Consider the following 20,771-nt stretch of genomic DNA (forward strand, 5'->3'; position numbering starts at 1 on the left):
TATACACCAGGAAATAAGTAAAGCACACCCGGCATTTTGCCTCAGTTTTGACATAACCACAACTGAAATTTTAAATTTTATTTGGGCAATGGTACGAATCAACTGTAGTCAACCAGCAACAACTGGAACAAGCTCTTCACCAAGAATGACAAAATTTTACCGACGCCTTACTGGTGGTATGAGGAGAAGGGTTGAGGCTCTATCATCCGGACACGTGGCGGTTTCACACGTTATTAAAAATTTGGCTACAAAATGTCAAATATTAATTTTACCAAAAAATTCCACCAGTAAATATTTTGTAAACGCTCCAATACCATACTTATAATTAACAACTTACATTTTCAGTAAAAACAACTGTACATTTTACGGAATCCTCCTGGTGCAAATTTAACATGTTCTATAAAAAAAGATAACTCCCACGGAGGACTTTATAACTCCTACGTAGGACTTTATAACTCCTACGTAGGAGATAAAAAGCCTTATTAGGAGTTTATAACTCCTACGTAGGACTTTGTTTGTAAGTCCTACGTAGGACTTTATTAGTCCTACGTAGGACTTTATAACTCCTACGTAGGAGATATAAAAACCTAAATTAGGAGTTTTAAAGTCCTACGTAGGACTTACAAACTCCTACGTAGGACTTTATAACTCCTACGTAGGACTTTATAACTCCTACGTCGGAGTTAAAAAGCCTAATTAGGAGTTTATAACTCCTACGTAGGAGATAAAAAAACCTAATTAGGAGTTTTAAAGTCCAACGTAGGAGATAAAAAACCTAATTAGGAGTTTTAAAGTCCTACGTAGGACTTTATAAGTGTTCCTCTATGTAGGAGTTATATAGTCCTACGTAGGATTTATGAACTCCTAATTAGGCTTTTTTATCTCCTACGTAGGAGTTTATAAGTCCTACGTAGGACTTACAAAGTCCTACGTATGACTTACAAAGTCCTACGTAGGAGTTATAAACTCCTGCGTAGAAGTTTAAAAGTCCTACGTAGGAGTTACAAAGTCCTACGTAGAAGTTTAAAAGTCCTACGTAGGACCTACAAAGTCCTACGTAGGACTTACAAAGTCCTACGTAGGAGTTATAAACTCTTACGTAGAAGTTTAAAAGTCCTACGTAGGAGTTACAAAGTCCTACGTAGAAGTTTAAAAGTCCTACGTAGGAGTTACAAAGTCATACGTATAAAGTCCTACGTAGGAGTTAAAAACTCCTAATTAGGCTTTTTTTATCTCCTACGTAGGAGTTATCTTTTTTTATAGAACATGTTAAAGTTACATTTAATAAAATTCATAAAAACAGAAATAGCGACATTTCATAAATAAATTGGGTTTCATATCGACTCCAGATCTTATTATGGTGTCCAGACAACCAAAATGAGTTTTATAAGCATAAAAAATGGACAACCTCATTGTGGCGAATTCGGAAGTACAATATCTATTTGCATGAGAAACTCCGCCTTCAGATCATCCGTACATCAATATTTAATCAACAAACATGACTATAAGTAGCAGCTCTAATTTAACGGTATATTTCCGCATTGTAACGGATGTTTTCATACAAATTCAATCTGTTTTTATGAGATGATTACATTTTACTGAACCTGGGGCCTAATGCACCGTTAAAATGTGTTTGCACAAGAAAATCTCATATTTGAGCTGCTATAACACTGTGACGTAGCGCATACACAAGCTGATTTTAATCTTCATTTGCATGTTAAAATTCGTATACCAACTTTAGTGTTACCGTGGGGTTTTCTGTTTAAAATCCTAATTTATGAACAATATTTGATGATATTTACAACAATACTGTTAAACAGGTTAATGATACTGTAAAATGCTTGATTTTTAGGTCGACAGCAAAATATTTTTACATATTTATTTAATGTAACTTTAAATTGGCACCAGGACGCTTCCGTAACATTTGCTTATGCTTCAATAATTTGGTTAAGAATAAACTTAACTCATAAATTTACTGGTTTATGATTACTAAATTGGTATCGCTACTTATCAAATTACTATTTCTTAGCTCAATTAAGTCGTCATCTCATGACAGTGCTTTCAATCACAACCAATTTTAAATTTCCGGCGTGTGCTTTACTTATTTCCACGTGTATACATATACTAACCATTGTGCAATATCTAGCATCTCTTTCAACAATTTCTATAGCATTTGATATATTGTTGGCATCGGATACCCACTCTGACCTTCCTGATTTTGGTATATTTTCAACAGAGTCTAACCCAGAATCCACCTACAAGCTGTGTTAAAAGACACATCAGTTGTGTAAATATCTGGTATTTCAGCAAATATCTGCTTCAAAGAACAACCAAACTTAGAACGATCTTTTATTTCTTCCCTAATGTCAACGCTTTCACCGACCATGTATACTTAAGTGTGTGTGCGTGGACGAGTGGCAAGTCAGACTAGTAATCTAAGGATTGCTGGCCGTTTAGGCTCAAATCTCGTCGTTGTTTCCGTGAGTAAGTAACTTAACGCTCATTGCTTAGTACTGGTTGGTTCCAGGAACATCTTCTAGAATGTTTTGTAAGCCTTTAGCTTACAACACAATCGAACTAAAATAAATTCGTGTAACATACATTAACGAGTCTTCTCTATTGTAAAATAACATTTATAGATAATTGTTTACAATTGAACATGTCTATACAAATATGCATTTATATTTGTTGCCATTTCTACATTGATTTTGTGCGACGAAAAAACAAGCAATTCTTTTTCGAACATCATCCTTCGTACTTGTGACACTTTTTGTTTGCTTACAAACACAATCAACAGAACAGAATAGATTTTTTTTTATTTCGTCGTATGCATGGTACAGCATACAGATTTATACAAACAAAATAAACATGCAAGCAATACAGGGCAATAATATTACAAACTATACATGGTATCATGTTTACGAGAGTGTTGTATTTTAATCACGGTTTAGAGACTTTTTTTTAGTAACAAGTATAATGGAATATTAAGAAGTAATCGTTTGTTGTTCAACAAATTTCATCCTTTAATATCTAGAAATAGTCAACATATTGAACGCATATCGCACGAGATTATCATGCTAGTAATAATTACAAACAATCAAATAATATTGCTAAAGGAAAGAGAAAGAATGGTAAAGATTTTGCAGTTACCTATGTACTCATACAGCGAAATATTCACAGACGTATGACATTTTCGTGTAAGTTTTCTATTTACTTTATTCTATGTTAGAAAATAAAAAAAGGATATTCGAGGATTAACAATTAACAAATTCTCCATTCATACGGGGGCGGGGAATTAATTGGACGAAGAAAGTATTTAAATAACCAAAAATGGATGTTTAAAAGTAACTCAAACAAATAAATATACGACGGCGATATCAATAATATGGGTCAAAGGAGCGGCTTATTCAAAGTTACTGAAAGATAATAGTAGGTCAGCATGTCATACTTAAGAAAATAAGATTAAATATGCGTAAGAATATATAATTCCTTACGGTGTGAAAAAGAAACATATCCTACGGTTGATTTTCTCAGGTCAAATAAAATATATAATTATACAGTTTTAAGGTTAAAAGTATTATCTTCAAACCTGATTATAAATCTTGCAGAAACTTCATAACAGATTATCTGCATTAAACATGATTTAAACCTGTGCAAGGTAAATTATTTTATATCAAAACATTGTATTGCCAAAAGATTAATTTATATAAATAATCCTGGTCCTTGAAAAGTTTTTATCTGTTTATATTTCTTATACATGTATAAGCATCGAATTAATGAAGCATGTGGTTTGATCGGGTCATAATTATGAGGGCAAGGTTTCACTCAAGGTTCCATGATGTCACCACGCCCCTAGCGACCAGGCAGACGATGTAATCTATGGCGAGTCCAATACCAAGATCTAAAGTGTAATAGACAATGTCTCCAAGCGTGACATCGAAACAGTAGTGGATACCCGGACACAGCAACTAGAGAAAAGGGCTCATCAAGGGGAGAGAAGAAATGCAGGATATCAACGAAGGAGAGCTTTGCACGGACTTTGATATTGGCATACTAAACATTACATTGTAACAAGGAAGCGGATTCAAAAGTGGTTTACATATAAGCTACAAGATTTCTTTACAATCGAGCTTAACTAAATGGTTAAGTTAAAACAAAGCAAGCTGTTGTCAATCAATGATCTTATCTTTATTTTTAATATGTAAGAATACAAAACGAATAGAAAATGTTTTACACCGTCACATTATGTAAGAGGTAGAAATTTTAATTGCAAAGATACAAGATTTTGGTATCTTCAGGTCAAGATGAAAATTTTAATTATTATATTTATATATTGTAATGAGGACTTTGTTGAGGACCATATGGCGCTTTTCGTGAAATGTCACGAAAGTGTGACATTGAAGGTTCCATGATGACCGCCGTATCTGCGGATGTTTCTAAATTCAAAATTTTGCCATGTTGAATTCTGCTTAAGCCGGTGCTAGGGGCGTGGACGGTAGTTTGCAATTGGCAGTACCGTCCATGAACAGGCTCAATCAAACCGAGCCTGCAACATTTTAAATTTTTGCCGTTTTGGAATTTCTTTAGGAATTCTTATTTTCCCTTTGGCTGAGTGTATGACTTAACTGACTTACAACCAGACTTGTATATCTTTTCATCTGATCGTGAATTTTTTAATGTGTGGAAGACATCATACAAGGTGGGGCACCAGAATTCTTCACAGATAAAGCTGGAAAGTCGCATTATGACATTAAGATTGCCGTTGTGACTTAAGAACTTACAAAAATTTAATATATACGAGTATTGTGAAATATTGTCAAATAAATGTTCAAATATTAATAAGAATGTAAGTATACTATCGAAACAAGTACTGTACCTGGACAACGCGCTCCACTATTCTAGGAACTGCATAGTTTAATTATTGTAAAGTAGACCGACAGACTTACCTCCCATGCTAGTGAACAAATATTTCAGGTTTGATATGATTACCTTTGAGGCTATGTCAAAAATGGACATAATTAAGTAAAAATACTTTCAGGTTTATGTGCCTTTAGTACGATTTGTGACGAATTTTAAATATGATAGTGAACAAGAAAGAACTCTAAGTTATAAGAGAATATGTTTGATATTTTTGAGAAATGTACCTTAACAAAATTTAGCCAAGATATTGTAAGTCGTAAAAGAGGCATAACTGAGCGAAATCAAATATAAAGTTACCTGCCCTTTCGAAACGCAATCCAATTTCATATTTCAAATTTCGAAAAAGTACCCTTTGAAATGATGTCATAGTTTAATAGTTTGTGTATGCAACATGTATGCCACATTTGAAGTGAATAACTTTGATAGTTTCAGGGAAAATGGACATTAACAAAAGGGATGACAAGGTCAAGATTTGGAAAAAAAAGATCTAAACATTGGGGGAAAATGGATCTATTATTATATGCCCCTTTGAAATGACGTTCTTACATGATAATGAATATGCATATCGAGTTTAAAGTGAATAACTTTTATTGTTTTATAGATTCTGAGAAAATAGTCCTTAACTAAAAGGCTAACCATCACAGAGCTAAAACCAACACCTACGAGAGGGGGTCATGACAATAGCTCCTCTTTTTTACTTCAAAAAGTGAAGCAAAAAACATCAAAAATCGATATATAAGAATGATCATTTGCTGTATCATCAAACGACCAGAAAGAAAACATGAATATGTAGATAACTGAGTGACTTGTAAACATCTTAATCAAATGCTGTTTTATCTATAAAGTCGAATTTTACTACGAACAACAATTTTATGACTTTAAAAAAATGACCGAATATTTGATTTTTTTTTTTGTAAATCAAATGTACGAAAGCCTACGAAAGCCTAATAGTGTCAAATAAAATAAAAAAAATAATGGGAATAAAGGCGTTATAACGCGAATCAAAAGGCGTAGTTACGCCTTTATTCGCGTTATAACGCGAATCAAAAGGCGTAATAACGCGAATAAAGGCGTTATAACGCGAATCAAAAGGCGTAATAACGCTAATAAAGGCGTAATAACGCAAATCAAAAGGCGTAGTAACGCGAATAAAGGCGTAGTAACGCGAACCAAAAGACGTAATAACGCAAATTAAAACGCATTATAATGCCAATTTAATACCATATTTATACTAATAAAATTTGCCTAGTAACGCGAAAAAGGAAGACCAATATTGATCTGAATTTATTGCTCAAGATATTTAAAAATAATACAATATATATTTACCATTCGACAGTAATAATGCAAACTATTTGTCATAAACAAAAGAAGACTCTTTATTATTTGCCAATATAAGATGCCTTGGTGACTTACAGGTCCATTGGACTGGACATGTATCACATCATTGATTTTAAACACGTCACTATAGTAAATGAATTTCTTTTCTTATCTTTTCTTTTCTTTTCTTATATCCTATCTTTTATCTTATATGTGCGTCATATGTTCAATTATCTACAGATATGTCCTGTTTAATAACTTTATAACCTGTAGTATATTCTAATTATGTGAATGTCGTTCCCAATTACGCCATAGGTAATAGGCTATAGGTAACAAGATTTTGAAAAAAACGTAAGGTATAAGTAAATCACATTAGGGTGAAAGTATATCTTAATTATTGATAGGTATGCTTAGAAGGGTGAAAGTGTTTTGTTAAGTTACAATTATAGGAGACATTGTCTTCTTTGTCCTTGTAGAAAAGTATCTTAAGTTTGGTGATAGTAACCTCTTATCCGACGAAAGCATTTCCTAATAAAAGATTTAAAAAAACCAAACTGTGGTCTTAGGACGTATCTACGAAAGCCTAATAGTGTCAAATAAAATAAAAAAATAAAAATGCAAAGGCGTTATAACGCGAATAAAGGCATTATTACGCGAATCAAAAGACGTAATAACGCGAATAAAGGCGTTATAACGCGAATCAAAAGGCGAAATAACGCGAATAAAGGCGTAGCAACGCGAATAAAGGCGTTATAACGCGAATCAAAAGGCGTAATAACGCAAATAAAGGCGTTATAACGCGAATCAAAAGGCGTAACAACGCGAATAAAGGCGTAATAACGCGAATCAAAAGGCGTAATAACGCGAATAAAGGCGTAATAACGCGAATCAAAAGGCGTAGTAACGCGAATAAAGGCGAAGTAACGCGAACCAAAAGGCGTAATAACGCAAATTAAAACGCATTATAATTCCAAATTAATACCATATTTATACTAATCAAATTGCCTAGTAACGCGAGAAAGGAAGACCTATATTGATCTGAATTTATTGCTCAAGATATTTAAACTCGTATAGAATAATACAATATACATTTACAATAACTATCATTCCATTTGCACAGTAATAATGCAAACTATTTGTCATAAACAAATGAAGACTCTTTAATATTTGCCATTATAAGTTGACTTGGTGACTTATAGGTCATAAAGTATTACCTCCTTCAAATAACAATCCTCCTATGAAGTTTGAATATTGTGGGCGAAATGGAACTTAAGTTATGCTACGGAAACCAAATTGCTAACGTACGGACAGACGGACGGACGGACGTTCAAATATTTTGGGTTTAGGGGCTATTTTCTTTGTTATTTTCTTTGTTTTCTTAAAGGCTACTAGTCCATAAACCCTTTGATCACGAAATGAACCTATTCTTCTCTTTTGTTCTCTTTACTGTTATATAGCCCCTAAACCCAAAATGTTTGCTCGGACGGACGGACGCCAGGGTATATAATATAATATGCCCGAAATTCTTTCGGGCATATAATAAAACGTACATCTAGATCAATTCATTTAAATCAACATTGTTCTTCCTTCCATACATTACTAGGCCACTGTTTGGAATTTATATGGTATTAAATTAGCGTTATAACGCCTTTTGTTTTGCGTTATTACGCCTTTTGGTTCTCGTTATTACGCCTTTTGATTCGCGTTATAACGCCTTTATTCGCGTTAGTAGGCCTTTTGATTCGCGTAATTACGCCTATTGTTTTGCGTTATTACGCGAAAAAAGGCGTTATTACGCCTTTCAATTCGCGTTATAACCCCTTTATTCGCGTTATTACGCCTTTCAATTCGCGTTATAACGCCTTTATTTGAGTTATAACGCCTTTGATTCGCGTAATTACGCCTATTGTTTCGCGTTATTACGCCTTTCAATTCGCGTTATAACGCTTTTATTCGCGTTATTACGCCTTTCAATTCGCGTTATAACGCTTTTATTCGCGTTTTAAAACCTTTGCTTCGCGTTATAACGCGATTAAAGGCGTTACTTCGCCTTTTGATTCGCGTTACTTCGCCTTTTGATTCGCGTTATAACGCCTTTATTCGCGTTATAACGCCTTTGATTCTCGTTATTACGCCTATTGTTTCGCGTTATTACGCCTTTCAATTCGCGTTATAACGCCTTTATTCGCGTTATTACGCATTTTAATTCGCGTTATAACGCCTTTATTCGCGTTTTAACGCCATTGATTCGCGTTATAACGCGATTAAAGGCGTTACTAGGCCTTTTGATTCGCGTTATAACGCCTTTATTCGCGTTATTACGCCTTTGAATTCGCGTTATAACGCCTTTCAATTTGTGTTTTAACGTCTTTATTTGCGTTATAACGCAAAACAAAAGGTGTAATTACGCGAATCAAAAGGCGTAATAACGCGAATAAAGGCGTTATAACGCGAATCAAAAGGCGAAATAACGCGAACCAAAAGACGTAATAACGCAAAACAAAAGGCGTTATAACGCTAATTTTATACCATATAAATTCCAAACAATGGCCTAGTCATGTAAGAAAGGAGGAACAATGTGTACGTTTTATTTTCAATTCTGTACGGATACGTCCTAAGACCACAGTTTGATTTTTTTAAATCTTTTATTAGGAAATGCTTTCGTCGGATTAGAGGTTACTATCACCAAACTTAAGATACTTTTCTACAAGTACAAAGAAGACAGTGTCTCCTATAATTGTAACTTAACAAAACACTTTCACCCTTCTAAGCATACCTATCAATAATTAAGATATACTTTCACCCTAATGTGATTTACTTATACCTTACGTTTTTTTTCAAAATCTTGTTACCTATAGCCTATTACCTATGGCGTAATTGGGAACGACATTCACATAATTAGAAGATACTACAGGTTATTAAGTAATTATACAGGACATATCTGTAGATAATTGAACATATGACGCACATATAAGATAAAAGATAGGATATAAGAAAAGAAAAGAAAAGATAAGAAAAGAAATTCATTTACTATAGTAACGTGTTTAAAATCAATGATGTGATACATGTCCAGTCCAATGGACCTGTAAGTCACCAAGGCATCTTATATTGGCAAATAATAAAGAGTCTTCATTTGTTTATGACAAATAGTTTGCATTATTACTGTCGAATGGTAAATATATATTGTATTATTTTTAAATATCTTGAGCAATAAATTCAGATCAATATTGGTCTTCCTTTTTCGCGTTACTAGGCAAATTTTATTAGTATAAATATGGTATTAAATTGGCATTATAATGCGTTTTAATTTGCGTTATTACGTCTTTTGGTTCGCGTTACTACGCCTTTATTCGCGTTACTACGCCTTTTGATTTGCGTTATTACGCCTTTATTAGCGTTATTACGCCTTTTGATTCGCATTATAACGCCTTTATTCGCGTTATTACGCCTTTTGATTCGCGTTATAACGCGAATAAAGGTGTAACTACGCCTTTTGATTCGCGTTATAACGCCTTTATTCCCATTATTACGCCTTTTGATTCGCGTTACAACGCGAATAAAGGCGTTACTTCGCCTTTTGATACGCGTTATAACGCCTTTATTCGCGTTATTACGCCTTTTGATTCGCGTAATAACGCCTTAATTCGCGTTATAACGCCTTTGCATTTTTATTTTTTTATTTTATTTGACACTATTAGGCTTTCGTACAAATGACAATTTGTTCAACAAAATTTACCTGACAGTTCTCATTGCTCAATCAGCGAAAGTTTTAAATGATAATCTGACAAATTACATGTTGGTAAATGCTGATTAGGATACCTTTAAAGGGTTTTATCCAATTAGAAATACTTTCAAATTAATGCAATGAATGAAAGAGTGCTATGAACATTTTCTCGTGGACATTAATGCTGTATTTAAGTTTTATTCGAATTTTCATATAGAGTTGTTTGTTGCATTATATAATTATGTACTTGTTAAAAAGTTTGAGGTACTAAAAGGTCTGTTCTGTTCTATTCTGTACTATTATTTTCATACTTTAGGTAAGATATGTATTGTTATATTGATAAAAAATGCATTAAATTTATTAATATGTGTGTGAAAATGCTTTAACTAGAGTTTATGGTGTTTTATAACTACATACTTTATACTGTAGATTAGACCAAAATGATACTTGAGAAAATGAGCGGAAATGTTTCATGTTTGATGACACTGTGGTTTTGACCTAAAACTGACTGATGACTGACCTAATATTTATAGGGTTCATAGTCCATACTAAAAATGAAGCACACATAGTACATGATAGTAGTTATCATGCTCTTGAGAATACAACGTTTTCGAGTTAATGGTCACTGTCACTTTGACTGTAGACTGGAAAAATGAAAAGGGGCCATCTGTTAGCTATGAACAGTCTGCAATGAAGGAGACAAAATTTTCCGAAAGCAAATGAGGAGACCATGTTTTCGAATAGAAGTTCACTGTAATTTTGACCTTTGACGGATTAAAACCAGAATCTAATTGTTTTCATATCAGTTGAGGGTCACTGTGATTTTAACCTTAGACTAACACCAGAATCTATATGAGTCATGTATTTGCCTAGTAGGTATGAAAGCGAGCATACCAGTAATCGACATAAATTCGACTAATGGATGGTCATACGGACATACGGGCAGGCAAACGGCATACCATAATATAACAAAGTTTCTTTTGGGCGTATAAACTATGAAAAAAAAGTGTCTAGAAATAAAAAGGATTACGGTACTAAGAAATACAAGATGGTCAAATTTCACTGCTAAAATGTTAATATAAATGTTTATTCAGACATAATTAACAAGAAAACTGATCGCAACAGTTGATAAACAAAATAATGTTTTTCTATTGAATTGAGCAAACTTTAGAATAGTCCTTCTGTACAGCCACTGGAAGGTTTGATGGAGCCCGCTGTACCAAGTCGTACAAAATCTGAAAAAGAAGAAATTATAGTTTTTCGATCAGTAAGCATGCAGATAGCGGTGCAATTATGAAATGATTAAAAAAATATGACTTGTATCTAAAAAAAAATATGACTTGTATCTGACAGAAGAAATTCTAAAATTTCTAATAATCAAATTTAATACAGTTGGTATAATTTTTTAATACTCGGTTTTTAACCGCGTTAAGAGGGCGAAGTTGACACGTCAGATATGACGTTAAGTCAGTTAAATCAGCTATTTCAGTTAAAAATTAATTCTCCTTTATATTTAGTTTTAAATTAGAATTGTGCTCTTAGGACACGGATGCCTCCACATTCCAATGTTTTGTCAGTCTACTGACGTACAACAGGACTGTGCGACAGACGGATAGACAATGAGACTTCTACATGACTTCCCCTACCACTGAGAGGCTTGAGCATAAAACGACATCCATTTTTTTCCAATGTTGATATCTTGATTTTCCTTAACTTAACTTTTCATCAACATAAGCTGCAAGAATTTCGAATCTCAATTTTATATCCTTAAGCATTTTTTTTTAAAGAAAATCCTAGATGCACAACTACACATGCTGACCAACATTCTTGTAAAGTTTCATGACGGTAGTGTCATACTTTTTGAGTTACGCAAAGCACACGTTGAAAATTACAAATTTATTCACTAATTCAAGTAAAATAACTTTACAAATACTAAATAAATCCACAAGCAAACCTATCTAGCTGACCAAAATTCCTACTCCGGGTCATATAATATTTGAGCTAAGCGCAACATAAGTTGGAAATTGCAAATTTTTACTAAATCAAGGGCAAAACTCTAAGAAAACTGAATTAATCTACACGCTGATCATTATTCCTGTTTGTTGGCTCTAGCTCAAGCACTTTAAGAGCTACATGTGACATGGAATGTACGGACTGACGCACGCACGCACACACGCACACACACGCACGCAGGCATGTACGAACAAGGGCAGATCTAACACTCTCATCCAAGAGTCTGTGCATAAAAACGTTTGATATTGTTTTTCATTTTATGGGTATCTAAGAATTAAAAAAGAAATCAAGTTTGAATGTTCTGTCTTGAAAGTTTATACGATCTATAATAAATAACCTTAATATCCTTCAGAGTCTGATATTGAAACAGGCAACATTAGAGGGTTAATGTTAATTTAAGGGAACACTTGCATTTGTATTATTTTTGCATAAAAGTATACGTCTTTTTCAGTTATTCCGCGTTTCGTTATCTATTTTGGGTATCATTTTTTATGTGTTTCACGTGCTAGTGCCATGTCATTTTACAGTTATGTTTTAATAATAAAACTAAGGGGGCCGTCATTGGCACTCTAAGTCGTGCATATTTCAAAACGTGCAACAACAGCACGTGATCACGTGGTATTATCCGTTATTGCACGTTCTCTTCTCCGTTAATTATGTTGGCTGATTTGGAACGCTTTGTGCGTCGTGCTGTCGCTAGCGATGCACACCAAACGGCGTGTTGTCGTGCGGCGTGTTGTCGCAATGTCACATTGTCGCTCGGCTCAAATCGAAGGATTGGCTTATAAGCCAAGCGACAGGGCGACACCGCAACAACGCGCGATTTGGCGTGCTTCGCTAGCGACAGGACGACAATAAGATAGTGCGACAACGCGCCATTTGGCGCTTTCGCTGGCGACAAGACGAAAAGGCGAAAACGATATAGGTTGTGTTGTCGCTATCGACAACGTAACGCGCAAAGTGTACCAAATCTGCCATCAAAGTTAATGTATACATATGGCGTTGTTTTTATACAAGCTTATACGATAATCTCTCTAATGGTATCGTAATTTCTTTTTGGTGGGAGTGAAGTTGTTGTTCAAAGAACTATTTTATTGTACGATTTCAAGGAGGAAGTTGTAGGCTTAAGTTTTCATAAGGAAATCATTGAATACATGTATACATGTACCATATTTTACTAAATTATAATTAAAATTTAATCGTTATATGAAGCGCCTACCGTAAGTACTTCAAAGAAGTCAATTGTTCCACTTTGGTCCATATCTATCTCTTTAAATGTTTTCTCCAGCATCCTATCACTAAGTATATCTTTTCCAAATATGTCGCGTAGTAATGTTTTCAACTCTGGTAGCTCAATCAACTTTAAAATAAGATAAAACAACATTTTGAATGTTTTCATAAAACATATTACAGGTATTGCGACGAGGTATCAATAACATTCAACCATATGCCCGTTACAGATTGAATCCAATAGCAGGTCTTTTGAAGTTAGACTAGAACTTAAACAAGAACTAGAATCTAATAATTTGAAGTGTTATATTACATTTTTTGTAATTGTAAACAAGTGTTCAACCGATAATAGAATGACAGTTAAAAAGTTATTACACTGAAAGCGTGCCAAGAAAATTTGTAGCTGACAAGCGAAAGTGGCATATGCTTTATAATATGGTAAATCACCATAATTATGCTTTATATTATGGTAAATCAGCATATGCTTTATATTATGTGAAACCAGCAAGATACATTTTGTATTCCGTTTGGAATGTGTCAAGGAGACATTTGTAGCAAGCATGGTCAGATATTCATGAGCAGGTTAGGAACATATGATAATATAACAATGCGTTCTTTTGGTGTAAAAAGTATTTTGAACCAATTTTTTTTATTGGCCATTGACATATTAAACAAAACTGTAGAAGTTATTGATCAAACATGCGGTAATATTTAAGAAAAAAATATCCAGTCAGTGAGGTATTAAACTTGTACTCAATTTTAAATGAGCCCACCAGCCATCCAATTGGGTGTTGACGGTCGTTTTGCATATAAAGTAATCCGTCAGCTTGATACTCGATCAAACGATAAGTAAAATAGTCATCAGAATACAGTGTAATACTCGACTAGTGGTATTAAATCAGAAAGATCATCTTTTCATTTGCAGGTTCCCTTGTTTTTGAAACTTGACCTTGGCCCGGGAAAAAAACTGTTAAGATTTTATGATTATTGAACAAAGGTGTGTTGTTTTTCACAAGAGAATGGTTTAGAGCTATCTTGTACAGAAACATATACACTCAAATTGGGTATAAATGAACGTGTACTGAAGCTTTATCACTTTACCAACTAAAATTACTAATTAGTCTTTCGGATGAGACTTTAAATCGAGGTCCCGTGTATGAATGCTTTAACACTTGGCACGCTAAAGAACCAGGAGACGCTTCTGGAATTTGGGCATCTTTCTGTATCTGTATCTTACACTATCCTCCAAAAATCTAAAATAACTAATACTCTTCTAGAGTACTCGCCCATATGGGCAACCGCTGGCGAGTATAAATAAACTCAAATACGCACACGCACACGCACACACACACACACACACACACACACACACACACACACACTTTATCACTTTAAGAAGTTAAAATGCGTTCTATTCTTTCATACAACTATTGCATAGATAAAGAAATTAAACTTAAGACTAAGATTATTTTACCCCGCTTTGATCCTCATCTGCTTGGATGAATTTGATTTCGGTAGTCAGCGTTCTGTGCAAGCTAATGAATCGAAACTTGTCTGCAATTTGCTATAAAAAAAACAATCAAAAATATATTCATTAGCTTGAAATAAATTTACACCTCATAATTCATTCAAACCGTTTCAACAAAAAAATGTCAAGTAATGTAAACAATCAAATCTTGGAAATAAAGGGTGCCTTTTAGTCTACAGAAAATATTAACCCACCCAATAATAAGTACAGCGAACACCATCTGGCGGAGTGAAGTGTGGGATGGGTGGGTGTTGCATGCCGCAAGCGCATTTATGCCAACTGTAAGCAAAGTCCTCATTGACTGCGGAACATTCTCCTTCATCTTCTTTAGCTTGCTGCTTCTTCTTATTTTTGAGGCTTTCTCGTCGCCTTTTCAGCTTTCTCTTTCCAGAACCTTTTGACTGTATAAGATTTTATATTTGCATTAATTAAATGAGGCATAAATATTGTAATAAAAGTGTATTATATTTATATCGCACCACTGCTACTCTTCAGTTATTTGCAATAGCTCGCGATCTTTGAGTTTGAGTACGACAAATAATGAGAACGAAAAAGGTATAAACACATTTCAATAGTTTGCAACTATTTGTAAATACACTAAATATTCATGAATATATATCCTCATTTCGAGAAATTATGCATGACAATGCGTTTAACAAAAGGAAAGGTAATGTTGTTTTTATACAAAATGAGGTAGATTAGTTTGACATCAAGCATCAAGTATATCATTTCTTTGTTCAATAACTATATAACTTTAGAATTTGCAACATCTTTAACCCTTAACATGCTAAATTTCTTAAAAAATTAAATGAACAGCGCCAGCTTCCATTTTTAGAACTACCCATTATCCAGTTCGGGTATATCAAGATGAAATATTGAAGTTAGTCAACGGTATAGAGCCTGGTCAGACTGCACGGACGTACAGGCTGGCCTGGCTCTATACTGGTGACCACGACTGGTCACTTTCGGTTCGAGCAGGGTAAGGTTTAACTAAATATCTGTTATTGTTAGTTACCGTGTTGACTTTCAAATTCTGGAGAACCTTAAGTTCTTCTACAAGAGATTTTATTTGCGTATCCTCAGACATCTCTGAAAAAAAATACATTGAATTAAATTAAAATTAAAATCATACAAAATAAAATTTAAAAAAGAGTTTACGAGGGCTGTTATAAATAATAAATGCTATTAAACAGTAAAACAAATTATTATTTGTACGAATATCAATAATAGTTTGATTCATATCAGAAGGAAAACGATGATTAAGGTTTTCAACTTACTTTCTTTAATAATATGAAGCATTTTGAGCACTTTTAAAGACTGGGAAAAAAGCAAAAAGTCGATTAATATGAGGTCCATTTACGAGACTTAGCCCTGGATTCCGTTTGACTGGCATAAGAAAGTATGTGATTCTGTAATTTCTTGTCAAAATGGAGGAATTTATCTATAAGTTATATCTCAAAATGTATCTGTGAAGAACTTTTGATTTTTCTCTGCCGTAATTGTGTATCTAACTTTATTAAATGAAACATACATGTCTCAAGAAGAGCAAAAATTCTTTAAGAAAATCAAACCTAAGAAAACTGTTTTAAGATTTAAGAAGTGATTTACATGTAATGTGCGATTATTGACTGATTTTGCAGTACTTATCACCATATTTCTACTGCGTAACTAACGCAGTAAGGCTGATTTTTGCATATTTTGCCCTTTTTTGTAATTTACGTGGATTGTAAGTGCCGTTTGCAATGTGCAAATTAATATCTTTGTTAATTTCACACTATTTTACTTTAAAATACAATTTACATGAAATTATCATAAATCTGGACGCATTCTGCTTCGATGTTAATATTCATAATATCTCGAGTTTTGCTAGCTATAAAATTTTAAAAGTGATATAACACAACGCAAAAGTCCTTTGTTTCTGTTTTAATATCCAACAGTTATTACAACATTAACAATTTTAAATATCAGTTATTAACCGATTATAACATAAAAAAAATCACTGCAGAAAATTGCGACGCCGTCGCTTTTACATGTGTTTTAGAGCTCACTTTCTGGCTGTCTAAAATACAATATTTCAATGTAAATCATGTTATAATATATTCCTAATTTCCTTACTTCTTTCACCACACAAATTCAATTTCAGCCATTGAAACAAAATCTATTTCTTACCAAAAGTATTAACTTTAACCATGTTAGTTCTTGTCAAATCAGCTTATAGTTAGTGATAGTGCTAAAACTTCTTTAATCTATTAAAGCGATTACGTGAGATAGGTCAGCTTAGATCTTCTTATTTGTAATTGTTCTTGTGTTTTCCGATGTGACATTTTACCAATGAAAATGTGCAAATTTACCAAATTTTAATCTTTTTAAATACTTTTTTTCTGTTACACTATTTTTTTCTATAAACTATTCATTTCTAAATGTTACTATTATAACTTGAACATTTATCAACAATAAAAGAAAAATCAAAATTTTAACAGCATAAAAATAGAAATATTTGATTCAGTTTTAAGCTTGATTGCGAAACAAGTTCTTGCGACTTATATTAATTACTTTCGAGTCCGCTGTCAGGAACCAACCACTGTTCTGGTGCCATATAAAAAAAATATGGTCGTGATCCGAGTAGGGCTCGAATCCATAATCCCTGGGTTGAAAGGTTGCAGCTAAAAAACTAGGCCACCGCTTCTCTGGGAATAGGATTTTTTTTAACGCAAACGAGCTGACAAAATATTAGTACAATGTACGCGTATATGCATTTTACTACTATGATTGAGTACGGTCATTTATTTACAGATTCTGTAATTCATTTCTGAGGCTTGATGGGCCTTTAAAAAACGTATTAATAAAAATACCATGATTGTTTACTATGATTATTTATCTTATATTATAGAACTGTCGTTGTGTAAAAAAAGAAAAAAAGCCCAGAAAAAAAGCGGTAATATTAACATTTTCTCACATCTTTCGAACATTAATAAAACTGTATCATACCGTACTCAGTATCGCTGTCCGAGCAGGGTTCCGAGTTATACTCCATTTTAACAGACCAAGTGTCCAAACGGAAATTAAATGCTCAGTCAAACACCTATGAACACCTTGGGTTGTGAACAGCCCAATGTCATTTATTACAGAGTATTTATAATTTCTCTAGTTAAAGTGAAGTTTTTCTCGCCTCTATTCAAATAAGCAAAGGAAACTGCTAGTTATTGCGTCACTTTTTCTTGTCTAAGTTTACAAAAATAAATTTGACATATTCCACTTTTATTGCAGTACACTCTTATTTATTGTATATTGATTTTTGATTAATTGGTTAAAGGCTTGTTAAAAGATTAACAACATTTATTAGTATCCCAATAATGTCAAACCCTCTCGTATATGGATCTAAATCTTATAGTGTTTCACTTTTTCATAATTCTTCTTAGCTAGACACAACATCTTCCTATTTATCTATGATCTATAAGGAAACAATTATTAACTCTTCAAATATTATTTACATATTTTTCTGAATTATGTTGTTGTCCATCTTTTCGTTAAAACTAACTACGAAAGCAAACATATATTGCCACTCGCCGAAATGAAATAGAATTCTACCAACCTCCAAGATGCTTACTTCAAACTATCACACGAATGTATTTCAATCTTTTATGCCTCTTCTGCAAATAAAAATCATGACAACTTGTTTGTTTGTACTGTCATTGCAAAGAAATTGACGACGTCAATTGTTGTCAGGGTGAACGACGTCGGTATGAGGAAGTGACGTCGTGATGCCATCCAAGTGCCATCGTACTTTAATGATTGCATTATGAGTGCTTCACCTAGTCGTGTTTTATCCCTAGCCAGTCCGGGTGCTTATTGTTTTCTTCGTATTGTTTTCATCGTACAAACAATACCTTTAAATAACACCGCTGGTCACACTAAGAAAGGACGAAGACATGATCAAACAAAATGTGCTCACGACTGACTTAACAATTTGCAGGATGAACAAACTAATCCATCACGAAAATGAACCATCGCAATCAAGGTCCTTTCAACAAAGATGTTGCAATTACACACGAAGTTACTAACACAGATGATCTTACCAAGGCATAAGACGACGATGTCTTCATGCACGATCATGGCTGATTTTGAAGTTTTCCATAATCGTTTGTTTAATAATAATAATAATAATAATAATAATAATAATAATAATAATAATAATAATAATAATAATAACTTTATTTACCGAAGGTAACACATTAAGACATATACAGGTTGCAACATCTTATTTACAATGCGGCCTTCTAAAATAAAAAATAAAAACACACACACAAAAGAACACATATCAAACAAAGAAAATATAACATGTAAAAGAAATGATTAAATGGTTATCACAATTTTAACATATATTAACACATATACTGAACATTCATACAATTCATTTTCTTTATCATTAAACATAATTTCATAAGTGCATCATTTTAATCTGCAATTTAAAAAGTAAAATTAAATTACAAAATTAACAAAATTAACACAGTCAAAAAACTTGAAACTAAGACAGACACCCATTATTAGAAAACATAATAATAAAAACACATGTATGAATATAAAGAGCGTATCTTGCATATATAATACATACGGACCGTGCTAAAGTTGATTAAATAAGTATTTCTTGAAACTATTCTTAAATATTGACAATTTTGTTTTTCTTCTTATAGTCAGTGGTATGGAATTCCAAATAACCATGGCATTAAATTGAAATGTGTCATTAAAATAATTGGTACGTGGTTTGTAAGACGAAATTAAATTTCCGTGAGATATCGATCTTAGATTATACTTTTGATTATTAGATATGGTAAGTAAGTCTCGGATATATTGAGTGGACATATTATTCAGTGCTTTATATACTTGGACACCGGTGTGAAAAATACATCTTTTCTTGAAAGGCAATATTTTTAATCTTTTGTATAAGTTTTCTGATTGGTTTCTCATTGGAAGGTCTAGAATAATTTTATCTGTTACCAACACTGGGCAGTGTGACAAAAAGATTTACAAAATGTAACACAATGTTCTACTGATTCTTTCGCTATATTTAACCTCGACAATGTAAAATTTGCCTTTTTTTATTTATTATAAAAACGTTTGCATACATATATTAGGAAAAATGTTTCCCATATTCGACAAGATTTTGAACGAACAAAATTTTTAAAAAAATTTATATAGGGGAAATATTTGTTTAGTTCATTTGAAAGACCCGGAAATTTTTATCACAAAAACCCGTCCCCCGATTTTGCAAATTCGAAAATATGGTATTGCCCCCGGCCCGTGCATATTTTTTGACGGACTCTTTTAGCGTTTAATCCCAAAAAAATTTGAAAAAAGGGGCGCAAAATTTTAAATTTTAAATACTATGGGCCCGCGTAAAATGTAAATTACTCTTTTTTTGCCCTTTAAACGCCCTTTTATTTTTGGTATGTGATAAATAGAATATTAAATTCGTGTAAGTTCATTACTGAATTTATTGCACTCGTTGAATAAAATAATATTATGCTCGCCAGAGGCTCGTATCCTCTATTTATCACACACCCGTGCCGATTTTGCGACTCCGTAAATATGGTATTGCACGGTCGTGCATATATTTTGACGGGACGTCATTAGCGTTATACAAACATAGTGTAACGACGCGCTAAATGTTAGCGTTATACTATAGGCGCGTCAATGAAATATGACTCTTATTTCACCTTAAACGGTCTTTATTTTTGGTATGTGATAAATAGAATATTAAATTCGTGTAAGTTCATTACTGAATTTATTGCACTCGTTGAATAAATTAATATTATGCTCGCCAAAGGCTCGCATAATATAATTTTATTCAACTCGTGCAATAAATTCAGTATTGAACTTACACTCATTCAATATCCTCTATTTATCACACACCCGTGCCGATTTTGCGACTCCGTAAAAATGGTATTGCACGGCCGTGCATATATTTTGACGTGACGTCATTAGCGTTATACAAACATAGTGTAAAGACGCGCTAAATGTTAGCGTTATACTATAGGCGCG

At 33.2% G+C, this 20,771-nt stretch overlaps 1 protein-coding gene across 2 annotated transcripts; it reads right to left on the reverse strand.

Moving 5' to 3' along the window:
• Nucleotides 1–11,018: 11,018 nt before the first annotated feature.
• On the reverse strand, nt 11,019–18,478 carry LOC132751068 (uncharacterized). 2 transcript variants are annotated; one of them, XM_060741178.1, is made up of 6 exons: nt 18,325–18,478; nt 15,748–15,821; nt 14,927–15,133; nt 14,679–14,768; nt 13,194–13,334; nt 11,019–11,196 (listed from the first exon to the last, which is right to left on the reverse strand). In XM_060741178.1, exons 2-6 carry the CDS (start codon nt 15,817–15,819, stop codon nt 11,110–11,112), a joined length of 597 nt encoding a protein of 198 aa, XP_060597161.1. In that variant the 5' UTR covers nt 15,820–15,821; nt 18,325–18,478; the 3' UTR covers nt 11,019–11,109. The 2 variants fall into 2 exon arrangements, with proteins under 2 accessions (XP_060597161.1, XP_060597162.1); XM_060741179.1 differs by having other exon boundaries at nt 18,340–18,477.
• Between the last annotated feature and the right edge of the window lie 2,293 nt (nt 18,479–20,771).

The sequence above is a fragment of the Ruditapes philippinarum genome, unplaced genomic scaffold (assembly GCF_026571515.1).
Source record: "Ruditapes philippinarum isolate M1 unplaced genomic scaffold, ASM2657151v2 ctg1375_1_1_1_1, whole genome shotgun sequence".
Classification (NCBI taxonomy): Eukaryota; Metazoa; Mollusca; class Bivalvia; order Venerida; family Veneridae; genus Ruditapes; species Ruditapes philippinarum.

Bases quoted from the DNA above. Each gene is read 5' to 3' on its own strand.
- LOC132751068 (XM_060741178.1), bottom strand. From the start codon at position 15,819: ATGTCTGAGGATACGCAAATAAAATCTCTTGTAGAAGAACTTAAGGTT. The intron at 15,134-15,747 runs GTAACTAACAAT...AATCTTATACAG, and splicing joins AGAATTTGAAAGTCAACACG to TCAAAAGGTTCTGGAAAGAG. The intron at 13,335-14,678 runs GTAAAATAATCT...CTTATTTTAAAG, and splicing joins CAGATGAGGATCAAAGCGGG to TTGATTGAGCTACCAGAGTT.